The 25,207-nt window shown below is 33.4% G+C and overlaps 1 protein-coding gene across 2 annotated transcripts in view; it reads left to right on the top strand.

Annotated features, from left to right (window-relative positions):
- LOC128180309 (protein phosphatase 1L-like) overlaps positions 1-19,148 on the top strand; it is a 41,714-nt gene extending 22,566 nt beyond the window's left edge. For both annotated transcript variants that reach the window (XM_052848291.1, XM_052848290.1), the window contains 2 exons: positions 4,120-4,250; positions 17,487-19,148. In XM_052848291.1, the coding sequence (XP_052704251.1) occupies positions 4,120-4,250; positions 17,487-17,876 (521 nt within the window). In that variant the 3' untranslated portion in view covers positions 17,877-19,148. The remainder of the gene's footprint in view (positions 1-4,119; positions 4,251-17,486) is intronic.
- The last annotated feature ends 6,059 nt before the right edge of the window (positions 19,149-25,207 follow it).

The raw sequence follows: 25,207 nt of genomic DNA, 5'->3' as shown, positions 1-25,207 counted from the left end.
ACAGTCAAAGGAAATATTTTCAAAGTGGTTGATAAAAAAAAATTAATTGAAAAATCTGCTCGTAACATTTTATTTTAGTACACATTGTAATGGATGTAATAAAATCGCCTGTCTATTTCATTGCTTTCATTGGCCACTCAACCACGGCTCTTTGAAATCAACAAGATTTGTCTGGCTTTTGAGCTAAGACCACGTAATTGGTGCTTATTTCAATTGAAACCAGTGTCATTTTTAACTTGTTTCAAACGCCTTGAGTAAACCAAATGATCTCTATTGATATACATGTAGAAAAATGAATATTAACAGATTTTCATAGCAGCATTCACTTTTCCATCATATTTACGTGGTGTTAAAAGCCAATTTTGCCATGAGTTCGCAGAATACCCTAATATGTAAGATTTGCCAGAAAAAAATTGTCTCCACTGTTTACTAGAGAATAAAGACTTTCATGCAAATGCAGATGAGTCCAAAGATTATCTTCTTCGAATTCCAAGAACAAATCCAGTAGGTATGCGAGTGCAATGATAGCCATTTTTCTAAACTAACTTTCCATTTAGTGCTAAACATTCAAACCATCGAACTGGTTTCAAACAGATATGAAACTATTATCAAACCATAAACCTAAACTCGAACTAGTTTTTGATCAATAAATTCGCCCTAAAAATCTTCTTCTCAGAAACTAATCTGCCAGGAAAATTGAAACTTGTGTGGAAGTATCCTCAGGTAGTGTAGATTCAAAGTTGTGAAAATCATGACCACTGGGGGTAGGGTGGGGCCACAATGGGGGGTTAAAGTTTTACATAGGAATATATAGAGTAAATCTTTGAAAATCTTCATAGAAGGGAGGGCATATGCTTTGCTGCTGTCTGTCGGTCAGGCGGTTGGTCTGTCAGTCAGTCCACCAACAGTTTCCGTTCATTTTCTTCGCAGAGGATGAACATATTGAAATGAAATTTGGTATATAAGTTTATAATCATAATATCTAGGTCAAGTTTGATATTGGGTACGATCAAGCAATTTTCAAAAGAGTTATGGCCCTTGGACTTAGAAAAATTCCAGTTTTTTTCAGTTTCCTCTCATTTTCTTTGCAGAGGAAAAACATATTGAAATGAAATTTGGTCTACAAGTTTATCATGATAATATCAAGTTCGATATTGGGTACGATCGAGCAATTTTAGACAGAGTAATGGCCCTTGGAGGTAGAAAAATTCCAGTTATTTGCAGTTTCCACTCATTTCTTAGCAGAGGATAAACATATTGAAATTAAATTTGGTATACAGGTTTATTATGATAATATCTAGGTCAAGTTTGATATTGGGTGCGATCGAGCAATTTTCAAAAGAGTTATGCCTGTTCGACATAGAAAAATTCCAATTATTTGCAGTTTCTGCTATTTTCTTCGCAGAGGGTGCACAGGACACAGACCACAATTATTGTTCCCTCTTATTCCTTTATACAAAAATAAATCATATAAAAAATTCCACTGGCTCAAATGAGTTCAAATACAGCATACCTATAGAATGACACTAGTCCAACAACATATCCAAACTACAGGAAAATCAATCGAGAGGGGACTGAGATATGGCCCCTAAAATAACCCCTACCATGAAAAATTCACTTTCGCTTTGGAATTTGTGTAAACATTGGCCTCTTTACACCCTTTCTATTGCGCCTGTAAAGATAATTTTTCTACATTTTTTCCTGCCTGTATTTTTTTTCAAACCTTCTTCTTTCCATCCATGCCATAAAAGGAACCAAATTCGACCATTTGGTACCCCTAGGAATTTTTGAAATAATACATACATTTTTAGAATGGAACTACTTGCGTGGTCAATGAGCACGGGGTAAAAATAGTGGTATGTGACCCACATATGGATATGAAATTTGATATACAGATTTATCGAAATAATACCTAGGTCAAGTTTGATTTTGGGTATGATCAAGCAATTTTTGACAGAGTTATGGCCCTTGAACTTAGAAAAATACCAGTATTTGCAGTTTACGTTCATTTTCTTTGTGGATGTTTCCAAGGGAGGGGGGCATAAATGTTTCACAAACATCTATTGTTACAACTTTGAATCTACACTACCTGAGGATACTGCTGATTAGTTTAGTTTCTGAGAAGAGGATTTTTAAAGATTTACTCAATATATTCCTATGTTAAACTTCGCCCACACTCCCCCCCCCCCCCCCCCCCCCCCCCACCCCTGCGGGTCATGATTTTTACAACTTTGAATCTACACTACCTGAGGATGCTTCCACAGAAGTTTCAGCTTTCCTGGCTTAATGGTTCTTGAGAAGAAGATTTGTAAAGGATCTTTTAGAGAACTGCAATACTCAACATGTGATATGACTATAAAATCATCCTGTTTGAAAAGGGACTAATGATTTTAAGCATGAAAATATCCAGGGGGGAAATGTATTTTATTTATACAGGATTTACATGTATTGTACATTGTCCAGATAGTTTGTATTATGACTTCATTAAGCTGATTTTATCATACCTATTGTTCCTCAGGTGAGTGATGTGGCCCATGGGTCTCTTGTTCTGGATAGGTATAGTACCGATCAGACCCAACCTAACAGAAAGTAAACTCTAACTAAACGCTGGGTTTACTTTCAGGATTTATTCTGGGTTTAATCCGTGTTTACAAAAGTGGACCAAGAGTAAACCCAGAGCAAAACCAAAGTAAACTCAGAGTGGACACAGAGAGTAAATCCCGATTACCAGTAGAAGTACACCCTTGAAACAGATGCTACATGTGTATTTGGAATATACAAGGAGCAGGAATTACAGGCAGTAAGTTTGTAAGATAAAAGGCTGGTCTGCTTAACACTTCAGTGTGTACAGTGGACCTCAAAAGCAACCCCGTGTAAACCCAAAGTAAACCCTGAGTGGATGCAAATTATCAGAAAGGCAGACCCAGAGTAAACCCTAAGTTACTGTGGAATCATTAGATTTCGTGCTGGCTCAATTTTCGTTGAATTCGTGGGTACCTTTCATACACGAATTAACATCCTCCACGAATTAATAAATTAGGGTAATAAAGTCATATTTCCTTTGTAGGTTTAAGAGAATACACGAAATTACGTCCCCACGAATCTGTAAAAATGAAGCAATCCACGAAAATTGGCCCCCACGAAATTTATTGATTGCACAGTAACCCTGAAAGTAAGGTTAAGTTGGTGTCTGCAATGGTGTTAGGTTGGGTCTAATCTGTACTATAGTCATTATCTATAAGGGTTAACAAATGGATTACAAATACTGTTCACACAAAATAAAATCCAGTTTGCTGTCACATTGACAGCTTTTCTCTTGTTATTTTTTTCTCATAGTCAAAAATACAGTCGGTGGATCCGCAAGCCAACTAATTAAAAAATGTTTGCCTAATGTATGTTGGGTTTTTAAAAAATGAGATTTATTCTATCTACATTGCACTTAAATAATGCTTTGACAGCAGTATGGAGCAAAGGCTTACTTGATAAATTAATAGGCATTGAAGTGACAAATTTTGGCAGGTTTGTATTAGTATATTTCAAATAGTGAACTTGTAAAAGTACTTAGAACCTGAGAACCAACATTTATCATTTCCTGTTCATACTGATCAAATTTGATTGGTAAGCCATTTCCTCTTAAATATAGCATTGATTTTAGTTGACAGATTTTAAGTCTGAGGTATAGAGGTTTAAAATAAATATGATGCACAGAAGCTACACATCTATACATATTCATATATATAATACTCCGGTATTAGGGTTTTCATATTTTATGAATTAAGTGATTTTATAAAATAATTTTTTACTGAAAATGAGTAAAATTATTTCAAAAGTTGAAGGGGTAAACTAAGTTATAACTTTGCTGACAACAGAGTTTTGAAAGAAAAATAAGATTTATTAGTATTTCATTTTTTTTTATTCAAACCCATACTTCTATAGACATTTTAAACGCCTAATTGTCCCATCTTTATCATGATGCAGAAATGCAATTGTGGAGAATGAATTAAACTGTTGTTGTCAGCTATGTAAAGTCACTGTGGCTGTTATAAGTGTTTGTTGACAGAACTTTGGGTTGATGTTATCAGTGTTCTTCATCTCTATCTTTCTCCTTTTTGTATTTAGGAACAACAGCCCTATTTGCTCTTTTGAAAGGAGATATTTTGACTGTGGCCAATGTAGGAGACTCACGTGGCGTAATTTGTGATAAAAACAGCAAAGCAATACCTCTGTCTTATGACCACAAACCTTACAATGTATGTATAAACTGTAAATTGCTTTTTTAGACGACGACAGACATAAGTATTATTTCAGCTCCTTTGTTTGGGTCAATTTTCAAAATTTCAATTTTTTAATCCAATACTTTTTTTGTCTGGTGTCTGTCAATCTATTATCAAAACGGTTGTTAATGTGTTTTAGCTCACCTGAACTGAATGCTCATGTGAGCTTTTCTATTTACATTTTGTCTGTCGCCTGTCTGTCCATCTGTCGGTCCGTTAACTTTTCACATTTTCGACATCTTCTCAAGAACTACTGGGCCAAACTTGGCACAAAGCACCCTTAGGCAAAAGGGATTCAAAGTTGTGGAAATTAAGGAACACGCCCTTTTTCAAGGGGAGTAAATTAGGATTTATTTAAAATTTTTGAGAAATTTTCAAAAATCTTCTTCTCAAGAACCTTTTGGCCAGGGAAGCTGAAACTTGTGTGGATCATGCTCAGGTAGTGTAGATACAAAGTTGTGAAAACTATGACCCCCGGGGGCAGGGTGGGGCCACAATGGCGGGGGGGGGGGGGGGGGGGGGGGAGGGCTAATTTTTTACATAAGAACATATAGAGTAGATCTTCAAAAATCTTCTTCTCAGAAACTTATTAGGCAGGTGATCCTTTTGAATGGTGTAGGCTTTGGCCATTTGAAAAATTTTGGGTGTCACAAGGGGTTCAGAGTTTGATGTAGGTTTATATCCATACTTATAAATTAAGACATTTCGGCAATAAACTAAAACATGCCTGCACCAGAGTAACTGCTTACACCTTGATATTTCTGCACGGGACATATGATGTTCGTAAGCTATAATTGAATTTTAGCTGATAGCAGTTATTGTAAAATTTATTAAAAACCTACTTTCATTTTCGATAAACCAGCCTGAATTAGCAAAAATGAGAGTAAGGTGGTGGAAATGCTTTGGCGGATCCAAGTCACTGGTTGTTTGTATCAAAATATTTTCTTGCATTGAAATGATTTTTAATAAATAAATAATGAATATATGTACCGGGAACTTATTTATAATATGACATAGAAATTAAGATTTGATAAATGTTGAATAAAGAAAATAAGCGAATTTGTTTTTGGGATGTGCGATTTTAGTTTTGATACTCAGAACTTTCCAGAACAGGGTAAATATGAACGCGGGTTGACTAATTGATGCAATGGCAGAAAAAGTAGGACAAGTTTAACATGCATCGGTCAGACGCCCTTGATTATGAACTTTGGCTTCGAATGTGCATGCATTCGCGTTTCAAGATTACATTGCATTTTTATTCCACTGGAAGATAGCTATATATAGATAATCAACATTTTTATATTCTATTAAAAATTGTGTTAATACCTCTACGTCTAGATATGAATAATTATGTATGCATATAACGGAGACATTGTATCGAGGTATGGGGATGAATTTCAGTTTAGAATTTATTCCCATCTGCTCCTTTTAACATCCAGCAATTTGATTTTAAATTCCAATTTTAAAAATAGGTTGAGAAAATGAAATTAAGGAAAAATTCGGACACAGTATATAAAAAATGAAAAAAAAATCTGTTTCAACATACAAATTTAATTACAATATAATATGTAAACCGTTATTTCTTGCGCTTGCGTGGGATATTATCTAGTATACATAAACAATTGTTTAGGATCTTTTTGAGAACTGCAATGCTCAACATGTGTTATGACTATAAAATTATTCTGTTAGAAAAGGGACTTATGATGATAAGAATAAGAATATCCAAGGGAAAAAAAAAGATTTTTATTCATATAGGATCTACGTGTAGTATACAACATTGTCGAGATAGTTTGTATTAATATGATTCTATTAAGCTGATTTTATCATATCTATTGTTCTTCAGGTGAGCGATGTGGTCCATGGGCCTCTTGTTTGTGATAGCGTCGCGTTCAAATCTGTCATCTACGTCATGCATAGACACTACTCATTCCTTTCTTATAGTCGTATTAAGCTTACCGATGATTGGCTGCTGTTGCAGACAAATTATATATGCACACTGTCAAACAAAACAACACTGAACATATCAGAGAATGAAATATTCATGGGGTTACTTTTGACGGTCGGAATAATGGTATTTTTTGAAAGTTTATACTTGTGTCAAAACATAAATACGGTACATACAGTGTTAGCTCTAAGAAGAAAATTTGGGTTAGACTATATATAGCTACAGTGCTGTTTAAGATACATATGAAAAACTTGCAATTTACGGCGCATGCAATTTACGTTAGTTTAGAATAGATTAACACATTGTGCCATACTCTGAAAAAAGATTCATTTATGTAACAATCAGTTGTCAACTTTTTATTAAATGACGACCTTATTTATTTAAAGAATTTATTTTTACACAAATTTTTGTGAAAAACTATTTATCAGAATCTAAATATTGTTAAGGCAAGCAATATGCCCAAAGGGTATAATTTAATTTTAAACAAATTTGACATCATATTATCATAAAACGTTTCCCTGTGTCATATTATTTAACCATTCATTTAAAAAACGGAATGGTTTGGTATTTTTGTGCAAGAAACTGATAAAAATGATAAAAACGAGAACACTTTTTAGCTCACCTGAACCAAAGTTTAACATAGAAATACATAGGAAAATGTTTAAAAAATCTTCTTCTCAAGAACCACTGCACCAGAAATGCCAATATTTACACAAAAGCTTGTATATATAGTGAAGATTCTAAATTGTAAAAATCGTGACCCTCGGACCAAAACTGGGGCCCCAGGCGGGGTTCAAAGTTTAACATAGAAATACATAGGAAAATGTTTAAAAAATCTTCTTCTCAAGAACCACTGCACCAGAAATGCCAATATTTACACAAAAGCTTGTATATATAGTGAAGATTCTAAATTGTAAAAATCGTGACCCTCGGACCAAAACTGGGGCCCCAGGCGGGGTTCAAAGTTTAACATATATAGAAATACATAGGAAAATGTTTAAAAAATCTTCTTCTCAAGAACCACTGCACCAGAAATGCCAATATTTACACAAAAGCTTGTATGTATAGTGAAGATTCTAAATTGTAAAAATCGTGACCCTCGGACCAAAACTGGGGCCCCAGGCGGGGTTCAAAGTTTAATATAGAAATACATAGGAAAATGTTTTAAAAGTCTTCTTCTCAAGAACCACTGCACCAGGAATGCCAATATTTACACAAAAGCTTGTATACAAAGTGAAGATTCTAAATTGTAAAAATCGTGACCCTCGGACCAAAACTGGGGCCCCAGGCGGGGTTCAAAGTTTAACATAGAAATACATAGGAAAATGTTTAAAAAATCTTCTTCTCAAGAACCACTGCACCAGGAATGCCAATATTTACACAAAAGCTTGTATACAAAGTGAAGATGCTAAATTGTAAAAATCATGACCCTCGGACCAAAACTGGGTCCCCAGGCGGGGTTCAAAGTTTAACATAGAAATACATAGGAAAATGTTTAAAAAATCTTCTTCTCAAGAACCACTGCACCAGAAATGCCAATATTTACACAAAAGCTTGTATATATAGTGAAGATTCTAAATTGTAAAAATCGTGACCCTCGGACCAAAACTGGGGCCCCAGGCGGGGTTCAAAGTTTAACATAGAAATACATAGGAAAATGTTTAAAAAATCTTCTTCTCAAGAACCACTGCACCAGGAATGCCAATATTTACATAAAAGCTTGTATATATAGTGAAGATTCTAAATTGTAAAAATCGTGACCCTCGGACCAAAACTGGGGCCCCAGGCGGGGTTCAAAGTTTAACATAGAAATACATAGGAAAATGTTTAAAAAATCTTCTTCTCAAGAACCACTGCACCAGAAATGCCAATATTTACACAAAAGCTTGTATGTATAATGAAGATTCTAAATTGAAAAATCGTGACCCTCGGACCAAAACTGGGGCCCCAGGCGGGGATCAAAATTTAACATAGAACTACATATGAAAAATGTTTAAAAATTTTCTTCTCAAGAACCACTTCACCAAAAATGCCAATACATACACAAAAGGTTGTATATATAGTGAAGATTGAAAAAATCGTGACCCCCGAACAAAAGTGGGGCCCCAGGAGGGGTTTAGATTTTAACATATATAGGAAAATGTTTTAAAATCTTCTCAAGAACCATCGTGCAACTGTTTGGGATATTACTATGCATACATGTACATCCTTAAATAATGTAGATTCAAAAAATTGTAACTCCCGGACAATTGATGGGCAGCAAGAGGGGTTCAAAATTTAAACATTTTAAAAAACAAAGGAAAAGTTTAAAAATTTTCTTCTCAAGAACTACAATGTTTTAGTTAGTGGAATATCTATGCATGCATCCTTCGCTTATGTAGATTCATAATTCGTAAAATCGTGACCCCCGGACCAATAATGGGGCCCCAAGATGGGGACAAAGTTTATTATAGAAATATAAAGGTAACAGGTTAAAAAATCTTCTTCTCGAGAACTACAATGCTTCAATTTGTGAGATTACTATCATGCGTACAACCTTGGATAATGAAGGTTCGACAGTTTTAAATTAGTGACCCCTGGACTAATACTAGGGACCCAAGATGGGTTTAAAGTTAAATGTAGAAGTACCGGTATATATGGAAAATGTTTAAAAATCTTCTTTTCGAGAACTACAATGCATCAATTTGTCAGATAACTACGTAAGCACCCTCAGATAGTGTAGATTCGAAATTATAAAAGCCGTGACCTCAATCTAATACTGGGGCCCCAAGAGGTGTTCAAAGTTTAGCGTAGAAATATAGAGGGAAAATGTTGAAAAATCTTTTTCTAGGGAACTATAATGCTTCAGCTTGTGAGATAACTATGCAAGCATCCTTAAATAATGTAGATTCCAAATAATTAAAACTTTAGCACTGGACTAATACTGTGGCCCCAAAAGGGGTTCAAAGTTTAACATAGAAAGATATATTGAAAATGTTTTTAAAAAGTTCTTCTCGAGAACTATAATGCTACAGTTTGTGAGATTACTATGCAAGGATCCTCAAATTGTGTAAACTCTAATGTAGTGGAACCAAGAGTTAACTTTCTTAATGTTCTGTACAGTCTGAGAGTTATTCCTCTTGAAGTGGAACTCTTCTACGTTCAGTTTTTCAGGTTGTGTACGTGTGGTCCCACCGCAGTGCTACACATTTTCATTCCTATGTTACTATTTATGTTGTTCAAGCCAACCATAAACCTCGGACCATTACTGGGTCCCCAGAAAGGGGTTCAATGTTTAAAATAGAAAAAGCATATGCTACGAAATGTAATGTTACAAGGAACTGCTGTTCAGGTGAGCGATGTGGCCCATGGGCCTCTTGTTTTAGTTGGATTTACTTTCACTTATTTAGTAAATTGGAGTGTAGTGTGACCGGGGTTTACAATATGATGTAGATGTTATGCACTCTGCATTACGATACACTTGTTCAATGTACACGCGAAGAAGGGAAAAAAACATTAGTGCGGATACCTCGGAAATTCTTTCAAAGAACATACCCTCCTATTTTTCATTAATTGTTTCGTCATTTATTTTTTTTCAAGCATTTAACATTCTATGTACTACAAAGTGTAGCTTTAGAAGTCCTTGAATCTGACTGCTTCGATCGGAAATCAACCAACCGCTTAACTTTCTTGACTGGGATTTATACCACAATACACGTAGCAGTTAAAGCTGACATTTATACTTACAAATTAAGGCATTTTGCAAATAAAGTACAAAATGCCTGTACCAGAGTACTTGCTCACACCTTTTCTATTTCAACACATGTGTGATGATGTCCGTAAGGTATACTTGAATTTTAACTATAAGTTATTATTGTGAAATTAATCAAAAACCTACTTTCATTTTTGAAGCGGGGACATAGAAATGCCTTGCGTCCGTCCGTGGGTCCGTGTGTCCGTGCGTCCGTCCGTCACACTTTTTTGTAAGCGCTCTCATGCCTACAAATTTTGACGGAATTTCATTAAATTTATACCAAATGTTTATACCACTAATACCTTGGTCAAGTTCGAAAATCAGCATTGTTCGATACCTTTTGTTGGAGTTATTGGACTTTGACCACAATAATGACTCCGATTTATCCAAAAATTGACCTTGTAAGCGCTCTCATGCCTACAAATTTTGACGGATTTTTATTAAATTTATACCATATGTTTATACCACTAATACTTTGGTCAAGTTCGATAATCAGCATTGGTCGATACTTTTTGTTGGAGTTATGGGACTTTGACCACAATAATGACTCCGTTTTATCCAAAAATTGACCTTGTAAGCGCTCTCATGCCTACAAATTTTGACGGATTTTCATTAAATTTATACCATATATTTATACCACTAATACCTTGGTCAAGTTCCTAAATCAGCCTTGGTCGATAGACTCGATACTAGTATACTGCTTGACCGGCGGGGGACCCAGGAATTCTATTCTAAGGTGGTGGACACGCTTTGGCGGATCAGTCATGGATAGTCTCGATTAGATATATACTTGCAATGAAAAAATATTCTGTAATCTTATAGTGGTTATTGTAACTTTTTTTTCAATCAGGCTTCGCTAATTAACAATTAACGAAATTTCATTTTAAAAAATCCGGAAATCGTCTGAATTTGTTGGATTTTACAATCTTGTGCATGCGCATATTATTCACGCTAAATCACGGGATGCTTATTTCCCCTGATCTTTTCGACCCGTATCATTTGGACCCATTTGATTTTGAAATCAAATTGATAGTTAAGAGAAAGAGTGTTTATCAGCAGTATATAGTATATAGAATTAAATACAATCATACTTTTAATATACTAATTAATTCTATTTAAAGAGAGAGAAAAAATCTAATCTTTTAAACTTCTAAGATATTTCTAAACTTAGATTTTTAACTAACATTCAAAACTTTTTAAGAATTCTGTGAGTCAATATGTAATGAATTGTAATTTGATTAATTATGTGATAAAAACACAATTATAATTCATTTTTAAGTAGTCGGCTAATGTATTTATATTTGTTTTTAAAAAGTAAGTATAATTGATAACAATTTCTAAATAAATGGTCGATAATCAAATTAGAATGATTTCTGTGAAAAAAAAATCACAATTCAATTTGATATTTTTATTATTTTACTTTACTGCTTAAAATCCATATTAAATCTCATTTTTGTTAAATTGACCGCTCGACTCAATTTTTATAATAATTGATCTCCAGCAAAACAATAAGAAAAGTTGGTCTCATGTTAAGTAAAAACATTACTTAGAGTTACAGAATCATACTTTGTTTTAAGGATTTTTAAAATCTTTTATAGTACCTAAATGTACGTGTGATCAATGAAGGAAAACCATAAATAACAAAAATAAATAAAATATGAATTTTTGATTTGTGGAGATTATTTTGACTTTTTAAAATAAATTATTCAGGTTTTTACTCTTCAAATTAACTTCATCTCGACGCCATTGTGGCCCTTCAGGCTTTGACTTTTTAAAATAAATTATTCAGGTTTTTACTCTTCAAATTAACTTCATCTCGACGCCATTGTGGCCCTTCAGGCCTTTGATTTTAGTCAGCTTCAAAAAACAGGATTAAGGCCACGTACATGTATGTATTATCTTTTTCAATTTAGATTTTTCATCCCTGTCCGCTCCTCTAAATATCCAACAATGTAGTTTGGTTTTTATTTTAATTTTAAAAAATAAGGTAAGGAAAAAATCAGACAAAGTATTTACAAAAATGAAATAAATAATGGTTCAACAAATTAAGCATTTTATCATAATAATGTGTAAAGTGTTAATTCCCGCGCTTACGTGAGCTATCATCTAAAGAATTCATAAATACGCATTATTTCCCTTTTATATCCGACTACCGCCATATTAGTTGTCGATTTCTATTGTTCTGCTCATCACTACACCCCTTATACATGAATAAAATCGATAGCACTATTCATGCCTCACAGCATTCAGGAATTTTATACATCCGAACATGTTACCTTGGATGTGTAGAAACGCGTTTTGAACAAAAATAATGACAACCACTACACTGGCAAGGAATATCAAATGAACGACAAAACAAGAAAGACTGAAATCCAAGCACAGATACTTCAAATATTCTCGATAATAGTAGACCGTTTTCCTGTGTATGTCTTAACATGGCACATGCGCAACCACGCGCTGTGGCAGATCAAGCAATGTCAATGATCGCATGGATTTTAGAAACGGGGTGGGTTTTTTTTTGCTCATTTGGGCTGAAAGCTCAAGTGAGCTTTTCTGATCACTTTTTGTCCGGCGTTTGTCCGTCTCCGTCTGTCTGTAAACTTTTTACATTTTCGACTTCTTCTCCAGAACCACTGGGACAATTTCAACCAAACTAGGCTTAAAGCATCATTGAGTAAAGGAGATTCAAGTTTGCGAAAATGAAGGGCCAAACTTTCTTTCAAGAGGAGATAAAAAGGATTTATTTAAAATTTGCTGATATTTTAAAAAAATCTTCTGACTTCTGAAAAACCATTTATTCGGAAAAGCTAAAACTTGTGTGGAAGCATCCTCAGATAGTTCAGAGTTTGGTGTAGTTTCATATTCCATATATAAACAGTTGTTTACGATCTTTTTGAGAACTGCAATGCTCACCAGGTGATATGGCTATAGAATCATCCTGTTAGAAAATGGACTTGATTATAAACATAAGAAATATCCAGGGTAAAAAGAACCGGATTTCTATTTATACAGTCAGGATCTAATTGTATTAAACTACATTGTCCAGATAGTTTGTATTATGACTCCGTTCAGCTGATTTATCATACATGTACCTATTGTTGCTCAGGTGAGCGACGTGTCCCAAAGCAACCGACCAAACTTTCTCAACCGGTATATATACCCCAGTGGCAGTAGAGGAGCGAACGAAACTAATATGGCGACCAAATGCTTTTAGAATTCATGTCAGCTTTAAGGAGAGATCAAAGTTTATATGGCGACCAAGTACTTTTATGAATTCATGTAACTTCATTATAGAAATGCATTAAAAAATATCATCTAGAACAAAATTGAGGCTGTAAAAATATAAAGTTGCCAGTTCATTTATACCGTCAATAAAAGGTTTAGAGAAAACTTTTATCTTGAATACTTCTTCCATTTTTTTTTTAGATTTATTCAAGAATCACACATTCCATCTGTGTCTATGTCCATCTTTTTGCCATCTGTCCATCTGTAAACATTTTACATTTTCGACTTCTCTGGGGTCGATTGATCAAATTTTACTATACATGGTTAAAAGCAAATTTACGAAAAGGGGGTTCTACTTGTTTGAAATGAAGAGCTACATCCTTTCCAAAGGGTAAATAATATCTTATCTTAATATTAAGTGTGTGTCTTTACAATCCTATTCACAATCTCGTATTCAATCTCCTATTCAAAAACCACTGCTTCAGAAAGGACAGTATTAACAATAAAAACCTCTAAGTATAGTGACCCCCTGACAATACTAGGGCCCTAAGGAGTGGTTTAAAGTTCATTAAAGAAATATAACTTTTAGGGAAAATGTTACAAAAAAGTCTTCTTAATATCTACACTACACTGCTACAATTTGTAGAATAAGTATGCAAGCATCCTAGATAGTGTGAATTCTAAATTGTTGAAACAGTGTCCTCTAAGCCCAAAGAGGGATGCAAAGTTTAAAGAGACAGTACGGTGCATCTTATCAAAAAACCGACTTGAAAAAATTTTCTGATCGGGTTCGGTATTTTGTACTACTCATGAATGTATAAACTTTCAGAAAATTACAAAGTTCTCCATTAAATAAGTCTAATTATTTCATTAAAATTAATAATTAAGTATAACCTATCACATAAATACATCGTACGTGTTACGGGGTCAGCCTTCTATACTATTACGCATGTTTATTTAGTGCAAACAAAACACATGCAGGGCTCGCGAATATTCTCCTGTACATGTTTGTTGATAAAAATATGTCTTTTCTACTTCAAAGTTTTTAAAATAACCATAATTATTATTTTGTAAGCATGTAATTAGCGTGCTTATCAGAGGAGTTGACTACAAGCTAGTATTATTTTTGTAAATGAGGCCCCTTGAGGAGTTATTTGACTCATTTATGTCTGTTCATTTTAAAATGAACCGAAATTGGAAAACCATAAGTAGATTATCGAGAAAGTGATCATGTGTTCCCTTTAGAGAGTCCTTTTTACCTCGTATACCACGATGATCGGAGTCGGGCGAATATCTTGTAGTTTTCAGCACGTGTCAATTATTGTTAATCAAAATCCACGTGGTACAAGATTATTCCGGTTTGTACGACTCTTAAATTTCCGGAAGCTCATAATTACATTAATTAGGTACGTGAAAGGGATTTTAATCTATTTAAACTGTTACAATCAACGTTATTTCTTATTTTCTAACGAAACAATGGGTAAGTCTGAAGTTATTCACACATGTGTTTTCAGCTGTACTGTCTCTTTAACATCAAAGTACTGAAGTACTGACGAGAGTTGATTTTATCGATTATTATTTATTTTAAAATCAACAATATGTTATTTTGCTTGGCAAGTAGTTTATAATTTGTATTTGAATTACGCACATTTTTATAATATGAATTCTTTTCCGACAAGAACTTCGAAAACCCCATATGAATCATGTTGTGTAATAATTAAAATAAAATTGATTCCATCAAACTATGTATCAGTAATCGAAATACTTCAAAAATTGTATGGATCCAAGCAATAATGAACTCTAGTCTTGTTCAACCAGATGCTCGGCTGTCTCCGTTAATCTCAGATACATTACATTGAATTTATCGATCATTTTCAAGAACTAAGTCTTGTCAGCAGTGATGATTAGTGCTTAGGTCCAAACAATGTTTTAATTCCGGTTTGCCAGAGTAACTGCATAGGAGAGTTGATTAAGATCAACTCCCAAACACGCTTTCTGATTGGTTGAAAAATTAATTTTATATCGTATAAAGAATGTTGCCTACGTCATAGTAAGTCTGCCGTCAAAAACGTATCAATCCGCATGACGTTACAATTTGATGTCATTTTATAGATCAAATGACTGTTTTTATCAACAATTGATAGCAAGAAAAAAATTAAATTATAAGGAATGAATTCAATATTTATTAGTTTTAAGCTTCGCGTAAACTGCCCCAAACCATTTTATATCGTATAAAACTAATTAATATTAAATTCATTCTTTAATTCAAAGTTGTTAGAAACGTGACTCCCAGACTAATTCTGGGGCCCCAAAATGGGTTCAAAGTTCAACATAGAAATAATACCAAAAATCTTAGTCAAATGCTACAATTTGTGGGATTACTGTGCAAGTATTCCAAAATAGTGTAGATTCTAAATTGTTGAAACTGTGACCTCTTGACTAATACTGCGGCCCGAGGAGGGGTTCAAAGTATAACTTAGAAATGTATTGCGAAAATGTTTAAAATTCTTCAACTCAAGAACTACAATGCTTCAGTTTGTGAGTTTGCAAGCATCCTAAGATGTAGGGTCTAAAATCCTAAGGGTATATTCTAAATTGTTAAAACTGGGCCCCAGTAGTGCATGGTTCAAAGTTTGATATAGGAATGTATAGGGAAAATGTTTAAAATCTACTTATCAACAGCTTCAATGCTACATTTACTTTACACATAAAAATTGGTGCAAAATGTTTGAAATGCACTAAGTTTTATCAAAATATGGGTTTGAATATAGCAACATGATGTAATTTATGCAAATCCTACTTTATTTTACTTTTTTTAAATGAATGTTATTTTGGGATATTCTCTCCAAGAATTTGAAATGTGTAAAGATTACATATTTTAACATAAAATATGCTTTTTTTTAAAAGAGAGAGATTACCCAAAGAAGTATGGATGTGTTGTGTTTGCAAAGGACAAAAGAAAGCGACCGTTTAGTGTTAACGCCGCAAATTTTCGTTTGACGAGAACTACGTGAATTAATGTTCACACATGACACATTTAGAATTTCGGTCAAAATTTTTTTCAAAGAATATATCACGAATGCCAATATAGGTTAGTCTTTAAAAAAAAGCTGAATCAGTTTGCCCTTTACAGAAAAATCTACGTTTTCTGAAAAGTAGAATTAAACAAAGTGATATTAAGTAATTAAGAGGAATGTGCGGTCATCTTGTACATTTGAGGAAAAGAATGTAAACATTTCTTGAACTGGCTTTATTCTGCTTGAAACTGGCCAAAACTGTTGCCAAAAGATACAAAAAGCAATAAATGTGAGATTCTACTTGGTGTTTTGTATGCAAATTATGCAAACAAGAACAGGACAATGTCATTTTAATCACTTAAAACAGTTGTTGTCGAAATGCGCAGCTACAGACCTATTTAAAAGATTTTGAAATCTGGGGAAAATGGGTAGGAGGTTCATTGGTGTCTCCCTTAATTCTTGTTTGAGCTTGTAGCATTTCAAGTTTCATTTAAAATGAGAAATGCATGGTGAATGTACATACTGGGTACATATTCAATAAAAATGGTGTTTACCAAGACATTTTCGGAAACATAACACAAATGCTAATGAATTCAAGTTAAACAACGATGTAAAGACGTAAAATTTTGATATCAAACATTGCTCCACCTGGCAAAAGTCATTGTTACTGTTCTTTTTCGCATTTTTCTACAACGGGTCAAGGAACAAAACAAAGTTGTTAAATAGAATTGTAGGAAGCAGGTTCTAAGGGATTTGCTTTGACTACCAATTTCAGTATTTCAGGATTATTAAGTCAATTTTATAGAAATAGCAGTATCATAGGCTGACACGGCTAATTTTAATAGACAGCACTGTGTTAAACAAAAATTTAAGATTGATCTTCAAATAACAATTGCCTTGAAACTAATAAGAATAAATTTAAAAAGGAAATTGATTTGTAATAATGATTTTTAATAATTTCTTCTTTGCTTTGAATAAAATTTTAATATAAAAGATTAAGTGGCAGTTTTCAAATATGTAGGTGAAAAGATGCGAATGCACGTATTTGTTGTTATTTTCTCTGTTGCAAATGAAGTGTAATAAATTTTATTTGATTTTCTTTTAATTTATTGATATCAGTAACTTGAAATAATTGCAATAAATGTTATACATGAATAACCTTTACAAATATCATAATTCATCATCCATTGCATGCACAGAGAGAGAGTTTTTGATACTGAAGTTACACAATGATTTATTATGTTGACTATATAACACATGCAATTAAGACTGTATAATGGATCATTTTTTAGATAAAGGAGCGTCAAAGAATCAAAGAAGTTGGAGGTTTTATCAGTTTCAATGGCGTCTGGCGTGTTGCAGGAGTGCTAGCCACATCTCGAGCATTAGGAGATTTTCCATTGAAGGATACCAAAATGGTGATTGCCGATCCAGATATACTGACGTTCAACCTTAAGTTCCTTCAGCCATATTTCATGATACTGGCATCTGATGGACTTTGGGATGTATTCTCAAATCAAGAGGCTGTAGACTTTATAAAAGATCGCCTTCATGAACCTCTTTTTGGTGCAAAAAGCCTAGTTTTACAGGCATACTACAGGGGATCCTCAGACAATATATCAGTTATGGTGGTTAACTTTAGTAGAGGTGGAATTTCCAAATTCACCAGCAAACATTCCTAATAAAATAATTTTTTCTGCCTTTTTGATCACCTAAGCTTAAAGCTCAAGTGAGCTTTTCTGATTAAAATTTGTCCGTTGTCTGTTGTCGTATGCGCGTGCATTGTCGTTGTTGTAAACTATTTAAATTATCATCAAATTATCATCTTCTCAAGAACCAGGCTGATTTCAACCAAACTTGGCACAAAGCATCACTTGGTAAAGGGAATTTGGGTTTGTTCAAATGAAGGACCACGCCCTCTTTACAGGGGAGAAAATTAAGAATGATTTATTTTGAGTATTTTTAAAACATTTTCTAAAAAATTATTAGGCCAGAAAAGCTTAAACTTGTGTGGAGGCATCGTTAGGTAGTGTAGATTCAAGTTTGTTCAAATCATGGTCCTGGGGGTAGGGTGGGCCACTATAGGGGGTCGAATTTTTACATGGGAATATAAAGAGGTATCTTTAAAAATCTTCTTCAAAACCATTTGGTCGTAAAACTTAAACTTGTTTGGAAGCATCCTCAGATAGTGTACATTCAGTGTTTGTTTAAACCATGATCCCCGGGATAGGATGGGGCCACATTTGGGGGGGGGGGGGGGGGGGTGAAAATTTTAAATGGGAAGATATAGAGAATCTTTAAAATCATCTGAAAAAGTGTTCACTCCAAAAAGCAGTAACTTGTGTAAAAGCACAGGTTGCAGTGCAGATTAAAGTTTGATCAAATCATGATTCCTTAGAGAAAAGTGTTTTTTTTTTGTTTTTTTTTTGGGGGGGGGGGGGAAGGGGGGTATATAGGAATATTAATAGAGAAAAATATTCTTACAAATACTTAAGCAACAAAAAGGGGTTGGTATTTATCATAAAAATATGTGGATGAAAATTGACAAATTTTTAAAAATATTTTAAGGAAGATCTACTGTACTTAGTTGTCAAAATATTTTGATTTTGAGACTGCAATGCTGATTGGATCAGAGTTTAGGCTATTGTTGTTCTGGTGAGTGATGTGGCCTCTGGGCCTCTTGTTCTTTAAGTTTACCTCAAACATTGGCTCAACTGCATGAGCGTTTCTGATATTAAAAAAAATTGCAGTGTCTGTTTTGAACATTTATATTTTCTCTAGAAATTCTAGTGTAACGAAGAAAAGTGACCCCAATTATATGATTAAACGATGACCCAAGGTCAACTTATTTTACAAGTAGGGTCCTTTTTCTCGACCATAGAATACCATTCCTTATTAAATTGTTCAATGAAAACGTTTTATGGTGAAGAATGTTTCCATTGAAAGATGAAGGATTCTAATTGGTTTAATAACGGTTAATGAAATAAGTGTTATGTTTATATTATCTATCTATCTGTCTATCTATCTATCTATCTATTGCACTAAATAAAATTAAAGGGGCATGGTCACGATTTTGGTCAAAAATTATTTTTCCGATTTTAATATTTACAATGCTTCAGAAAGGCATTTTTAATAGGCAACCGAAATTTGAGTGTCATTTGTTGATTTATAAGCGAGTTACATAGCTTGAATTTTTTCGCTTTGTAAACAGAGCGTTTGTTTACAATTTGAATGTTGAAGTAAAAATTTCAGTTTTAAACTTAAACGAATGTGTTAAACGTTAGGAACTGTTTATCCATGCCTAAAATAAATAAAAAGATAGGCAAATAAGCTGGAAAAAAGATTTTTTACTAATATATTGAACCTATGTTAACAAAAACATGGCACGAGCCTTGTTTACATGACAAAAAATTGTGAGCCTTTTATCTTGCTCATAACTCTACGAATCACTCTCAAATTTTATTTAATTATTAGAATTGCCTTACTGAAGCATTGTAAACAATAGATATCGAAAAATAAAATTTGACCAAAATCGTGACCATGCCCCTTTAACAACATTTGACATCTGAAACTTAATATTATAAACACTTAACCAGTCATTTGAATATATGAAACACTATAAATGGCTAACGGCACGAACAATCAAAATTGTCAAAGAGGGATAGCGCACTTAATATATGATTTTGCCTCCAATATAGCGCTTTTGCAAACATCAGACATTTTGAATATTTTTCTTTATTTAAAATATATTCAAAGAAACGCAAATTACGAAATATCTATATTAAAAGAATCTTTATTGTCTTACCCGAATCATTAATTTCTTCAGGTTTTGTTATCGATATATAGGAAAGTAGTGTGCTCTGAAAAGTTAAATGCTTGAATGTTTGAACCACTTTATTTTCAAAGGGTAGTGTGCTCTGAAAGGTTAAATATTGACTGTTTGAACCACTTTAAGCAAAGAAATCTGACTAAAATTATGTTCTATTAAGGGTATTATTGTACACGTTTGCATGGAATTGATTTTGGGTTAACCTGGTCTTTCCAATGAAAATAAGACAAAATTTCAGTTATTGACCTTTCTAATACAGTCATGTGTATAGCCACAAATATTAAAGATACTTCTTATAGAAGTGTTATGTGCATGGTCTAGTGATAACACGTAGGTCTGTTTGATTTTGCGTTCACTGGATCGATTACAGCAAGTAGTCAATATTTTTTTTAAATTTTAACAGAAAGCATGATAAGAATAGAGTTTGAATTACATATATCTAATCTGATAATTTTTTTTTTAATTCCCTTGTTAAATTCTGAGCATAAGCACATCCAATATAAACGGATCTCTTCGCTTTCACTATATATACTCTTTGTATACTAAAACAAATCATAACATTTTCTGAAAGTTAACACAGTTGTGATTATCAGCTGATTTTATTAACAAAGTTCTATATACATGTAATCATTTCTCAGTGCATGTTTTTTTTATACATGACATAACCGTGGTTAAAGACACCATGATAAAATCAGTACCTAAGTTTCGAATTGCGACAGGTACCTGTATCTATATTTAGCAACCGATATTTTCCGTTCAAACACGTATGTAGGCGAAATAATGGGAAAAGGCGCTATATCTCTTTTCGGGATAACCAGTCCCATCCATCTTCAGGACACAAGAATTAAATTACATGGGATGAAAATAAAGAAAACTTAATCTAGAACTATACCTAACACTTCTAAAATACATTTAGTAAATTATCAAAAATGCAGCAGAAGGTGGGGCTCAAAAAATATCCCACACATTTAACACGAAATTATCCAATCAACATAAACAACATATATATAACTTCTATACTTATAAATTAAGACTTTTTGCAAATAAACTGCAAAATGCCTGCACCAGAGTAACTGCTTATACCTTTTGTTTTTCAACACGTGTGAAATTATGAAACTACTTTCATTTTCAATAAACAAGCCCGAAATGGCAAAAATGAGAGTAAGATGGTGGACACGCTTTGGCGTATCCAGGTAGGTGGTAGTTTGCATCAAAATATATACTTGCAATGTAATAATATTATATTATAACAGGATTCGGCGATAACGAGGCTTCAGCGAAAGTGACGTCACGAGGTCAACAGGAGGGAAATTTCTTTACATAGCTATTAAATTCGATTTTTCAACCAAAATGATTGATATAGGTATGATTTTTTGACCTATCTAGTTATTCTAAGTATTGTAGATTTATAAAGAGGTATAGCGCACTTAATATACAATTTGGCCTCAAATATATATAACCTTTTGCAAACATCGGTCATTTTCAATATTACTAGTATACAATATTTAGTTAAAATATAACCAAAGAAACGCAAATTACACAATCACCATGCTCTAAGAGTCTTAATTATTTTACACGATGTCATTAAAATATTCAAGTTTTGTTAGGGATATATAGGAAAGTAGTTAGTATGCGATGAAAAATTGGATATTTGACTATTTGAATCACACTAAACCAAAGACATCCGATTAAAATTATATTATGTTCTACAGGTATGGTAGTACACGTTTACATTGAATTAGTTTTGGTTTAACGTGGTCTTCGTACTGATAATAAAGACAAATATTCAATTAGTGTCTTTTCTATTACAATCATGTATATAGCCATATATATTGAAAATGCATCCGCTGAAAATGTTAGATGCGTAGCCTAGTGGTAACGCGGAGGTCTTTTGATTTTGTGGTCACTGGATCGAATCCACTAAAGTAGTATTTTTTTTCACTTAAATTGAAACATGAACTGAATAGAGAAGTTAAGGTATATGTATCTATTCTTCTGGGGGTTTTTTAAAAAATAATCTTGTTTAATTCAGACTGAGTATGAGCACACCCAATATATTTACTTATTAGATCTCTTCATTAACACTATACATGTACTCTATTTACGCTTAGATCCATTGCATTTTGCTTGAACTTATCACGGTTCAGAATATCAACTACTGTTATACACAGAGTTTCCCGAATTTATGACAAATCAGTTGTTACAGACACCATTATAAAACTAGATGCTGTCGTTAGACAGTAATACCCGCACCAAGTGTTTGCCCCTAAATAACACTGTTTTGTACCAGTTTAATTAAAAATGAAGGCCACATGCAACCTCCGGTAATACATTTAAAAATTATAATTTTCATAACTGCATGAAGGATGAGATCCCTTCCCATATGGTAATACACATGAGCAGCACTTTATGTGCAATTTGGGGTTGAACTGTTTGCAGCGAATTTTCAGTTAATGCAATAATCTTAACATTTCATGTCATAGAAAGTATAATGGTCTATAAAATTATTACAAACAAAATTAAAAATTAAATTATGCCCCCCTCCCCATGGCGGTTGCCGGTTTTAGATTTGCTTCTGTGTGCCTACATGTACATCATTAGAGAAGGGGTGGGAGTGAGGAGTCCAGACCCCCCCCCCCCCCTCCCCATGAAAATTCATTTATATCAATTGTAAAATTACCAAAAATACACCTTGGACATGTAAACGCTCTAACCCATTGCTTTAATGTTAGGTAACATTATTTGGGGGATAAATATTTAATTAATATTTAATATACTTTATTGTTTATCTCAATAGGAATTATACATCACAATATGCAGGTGTCCTGCACCACCTTAAATTAAAGCTAGCTGTTATTTACCTAACAAAATAGTGCAAGTGGATTTGAAGAATAGGTCATAAAAATACATGCATGTTACAAATAACTGATCTTTGTCGGAAGTTACGTACACAACACAGGTCGATCTGCAGGTCTCATTAGCGGGTACTAGTTTTGCAGGTCTCATTAGCGGGTACTAGTTTTACCCAGCTCTTCGATAAGATCGCCCGGTTCACGTGTAGACATACATGTCTGTGTTTTCCATATGCAGAAAAGGATTAGTTAAGATCAGCTAAAGGAATTCATTATTGTGTTTTAATTGGATTATCATTATGATGTTGACCAATATAGGTAAGCATAATACATGTATAGTAGCAGTAGCACAATATAATGAGATGCTAGCATACATAAGTTCTACTTTCACTTTCTAAATGTGATCTCCCTTTGACAGCTAGCATACTGTATCATCATCTTTTAATATTTAAATAAGCTTATCATCGTTACCTATCCTATCGCATTGGTAAAGTTTCTGTCATTTTAGTTGCAAAAGTTATTTTTTTCATTTGTCATTCTTGCACTATTGAGTTGATCCCATATTGACCCTGTATAAACAATTTCTTATTAAATTTGTGTATTACATGTAAGTAAGTGTAGACATTTATCATTTTTATATGAGATTTATGAGGAAGGAAGGAGTATTTCTTTCTTAATGTATTATAATGCATCAAATACAATGTAGGTCATGACCTTATGGGACTGTTCTGACCCCACGAAACAGGAAAATACAAAATATCTTCTAATGTCATTATTATGCATCAAATGGTGTAAAGTACACTTATGACCCCCAGGTGTTGTCTTTAACCCCCCCCCCCCCCCCCCCCCGCCTTTATGAAATATGAAATGATGATACACTGTATATTTTGTTAACTTCTGAGATCTGAGATCCTCATCCCTAAACCATATAATTTATTCTTGCTCTTTGTGTCATTGCGCATAAAATTGTATATAGATTATGCCCCCTTGGAGACACCCTGACATTCTAGAACTAGACATGATCAAGTATTTTATCTTATTCATATGTTACAGTAGTGTTTGATCCATGTAAGTAATTTCTAGCCTAATGATGTCACTGCTTTGTTTAGGAGACTTTACAATTGCCCCAAATAGGCGAACACACATGCATATAACTTTTGTTTAAAAATCTTAAAAATTGAATTAAGCAATTTCCAAAATGTCAATGTGCATCAGGAGAGAAAAAGCAATCAAGAAGTGATGCTATTGTACACATGTAAGAATGTATTAAGAAGACTGAATCTTTAGAACCAGGTTAGATTGGGGGTGTGGGGTGTGAATGTGGAGTATAAAAATTTATAATTTGAATCATTTATTGTTATTAATTTTAACTTGTCAATGAGTACGAGTTATATTGATCCCAAGGTAGAAATATGACCTCTGATCATATCTCAATAGATCATTTGTCAAATATGCAAGGTGTAATGTAATTTTTTTTAAGAATAACATTTTTTACCAGTTTCTAAAAGTTTTTAGACACCCAAATAATATTTTGATTTTAATAGATCATTCGACAACTAGGGGGGGGGGGGGGACAGTTTACATTTGAGTTTGTTTGGGGGTGGGGGTTCCAATTAGTCATATATTTGACAATTTTTTAATGTAATTTAAAATAAGACTAAGCCATACTACAGTCATGAACATGAATAGTATAGAACAAAACACAAACTAATACATGTATATATACATAGGAAGTATTACAAAGTATTACCGCACACTTATACTAATGCGATACACAGCAGGGATGACCGCACACTCTGTATCGTAGGTTAGAAAACACGAATATTAGATAGAGCAGGGATGTCCACACACTCGATCTAGCTGTACCTGTTCAATTTTAACCCCAAGCAGTCGTTCTTCATAACGCAATAGACACTGTCCCTATATATGTGCCGGCCTAGAATAATTCATAGCATCTAAAAACAGGAAATCAAAAATAAACAAATCAATCCAACCTAATCTAAAACTATTTATGCAAAACACCTTATTTACATATACTATTTAATATTGTATAAAAATAATTAGCAAACTTATTGGTCATTATTGGGAACATTAATTTAATTATCAAAAATCAATAAATCAAAGGGGAATAACTCTTGCTATAAAATACATTGATAAGCTGCCCGCTTCAAAAGTACCCCATATTATTAATCTTAAAAGGTATTAAAAATTAAGAATATCGATTCTTGCTTGGATAACACTAGTACTTTTCCCAAGTAAATATTTTCTGTTTCGCTTTCCATTCCGTTTTCCTTTCCGTGTTTTAGCAATATCTATTTATGAGGTATTGCGA

Source organism: Crassostrea angulata, chromosome 4 (genome assembly GCF_025612915.1).
Source record: "Crassostrea angulata isolate pt1a10 chromosome 4, ASM2561291v2, whole genome shotgun sequence".
NCBI classification, from domain to species: domain Eukaryota; kingdom Metazoa; phylum Mollusca; class Bivalvia; order Ostreida; family Ostreidae; genus Magallana; species Magallana angulata.
This window is presented reverse-complemented; position numbering and strand designations above follow the sequence as displayed.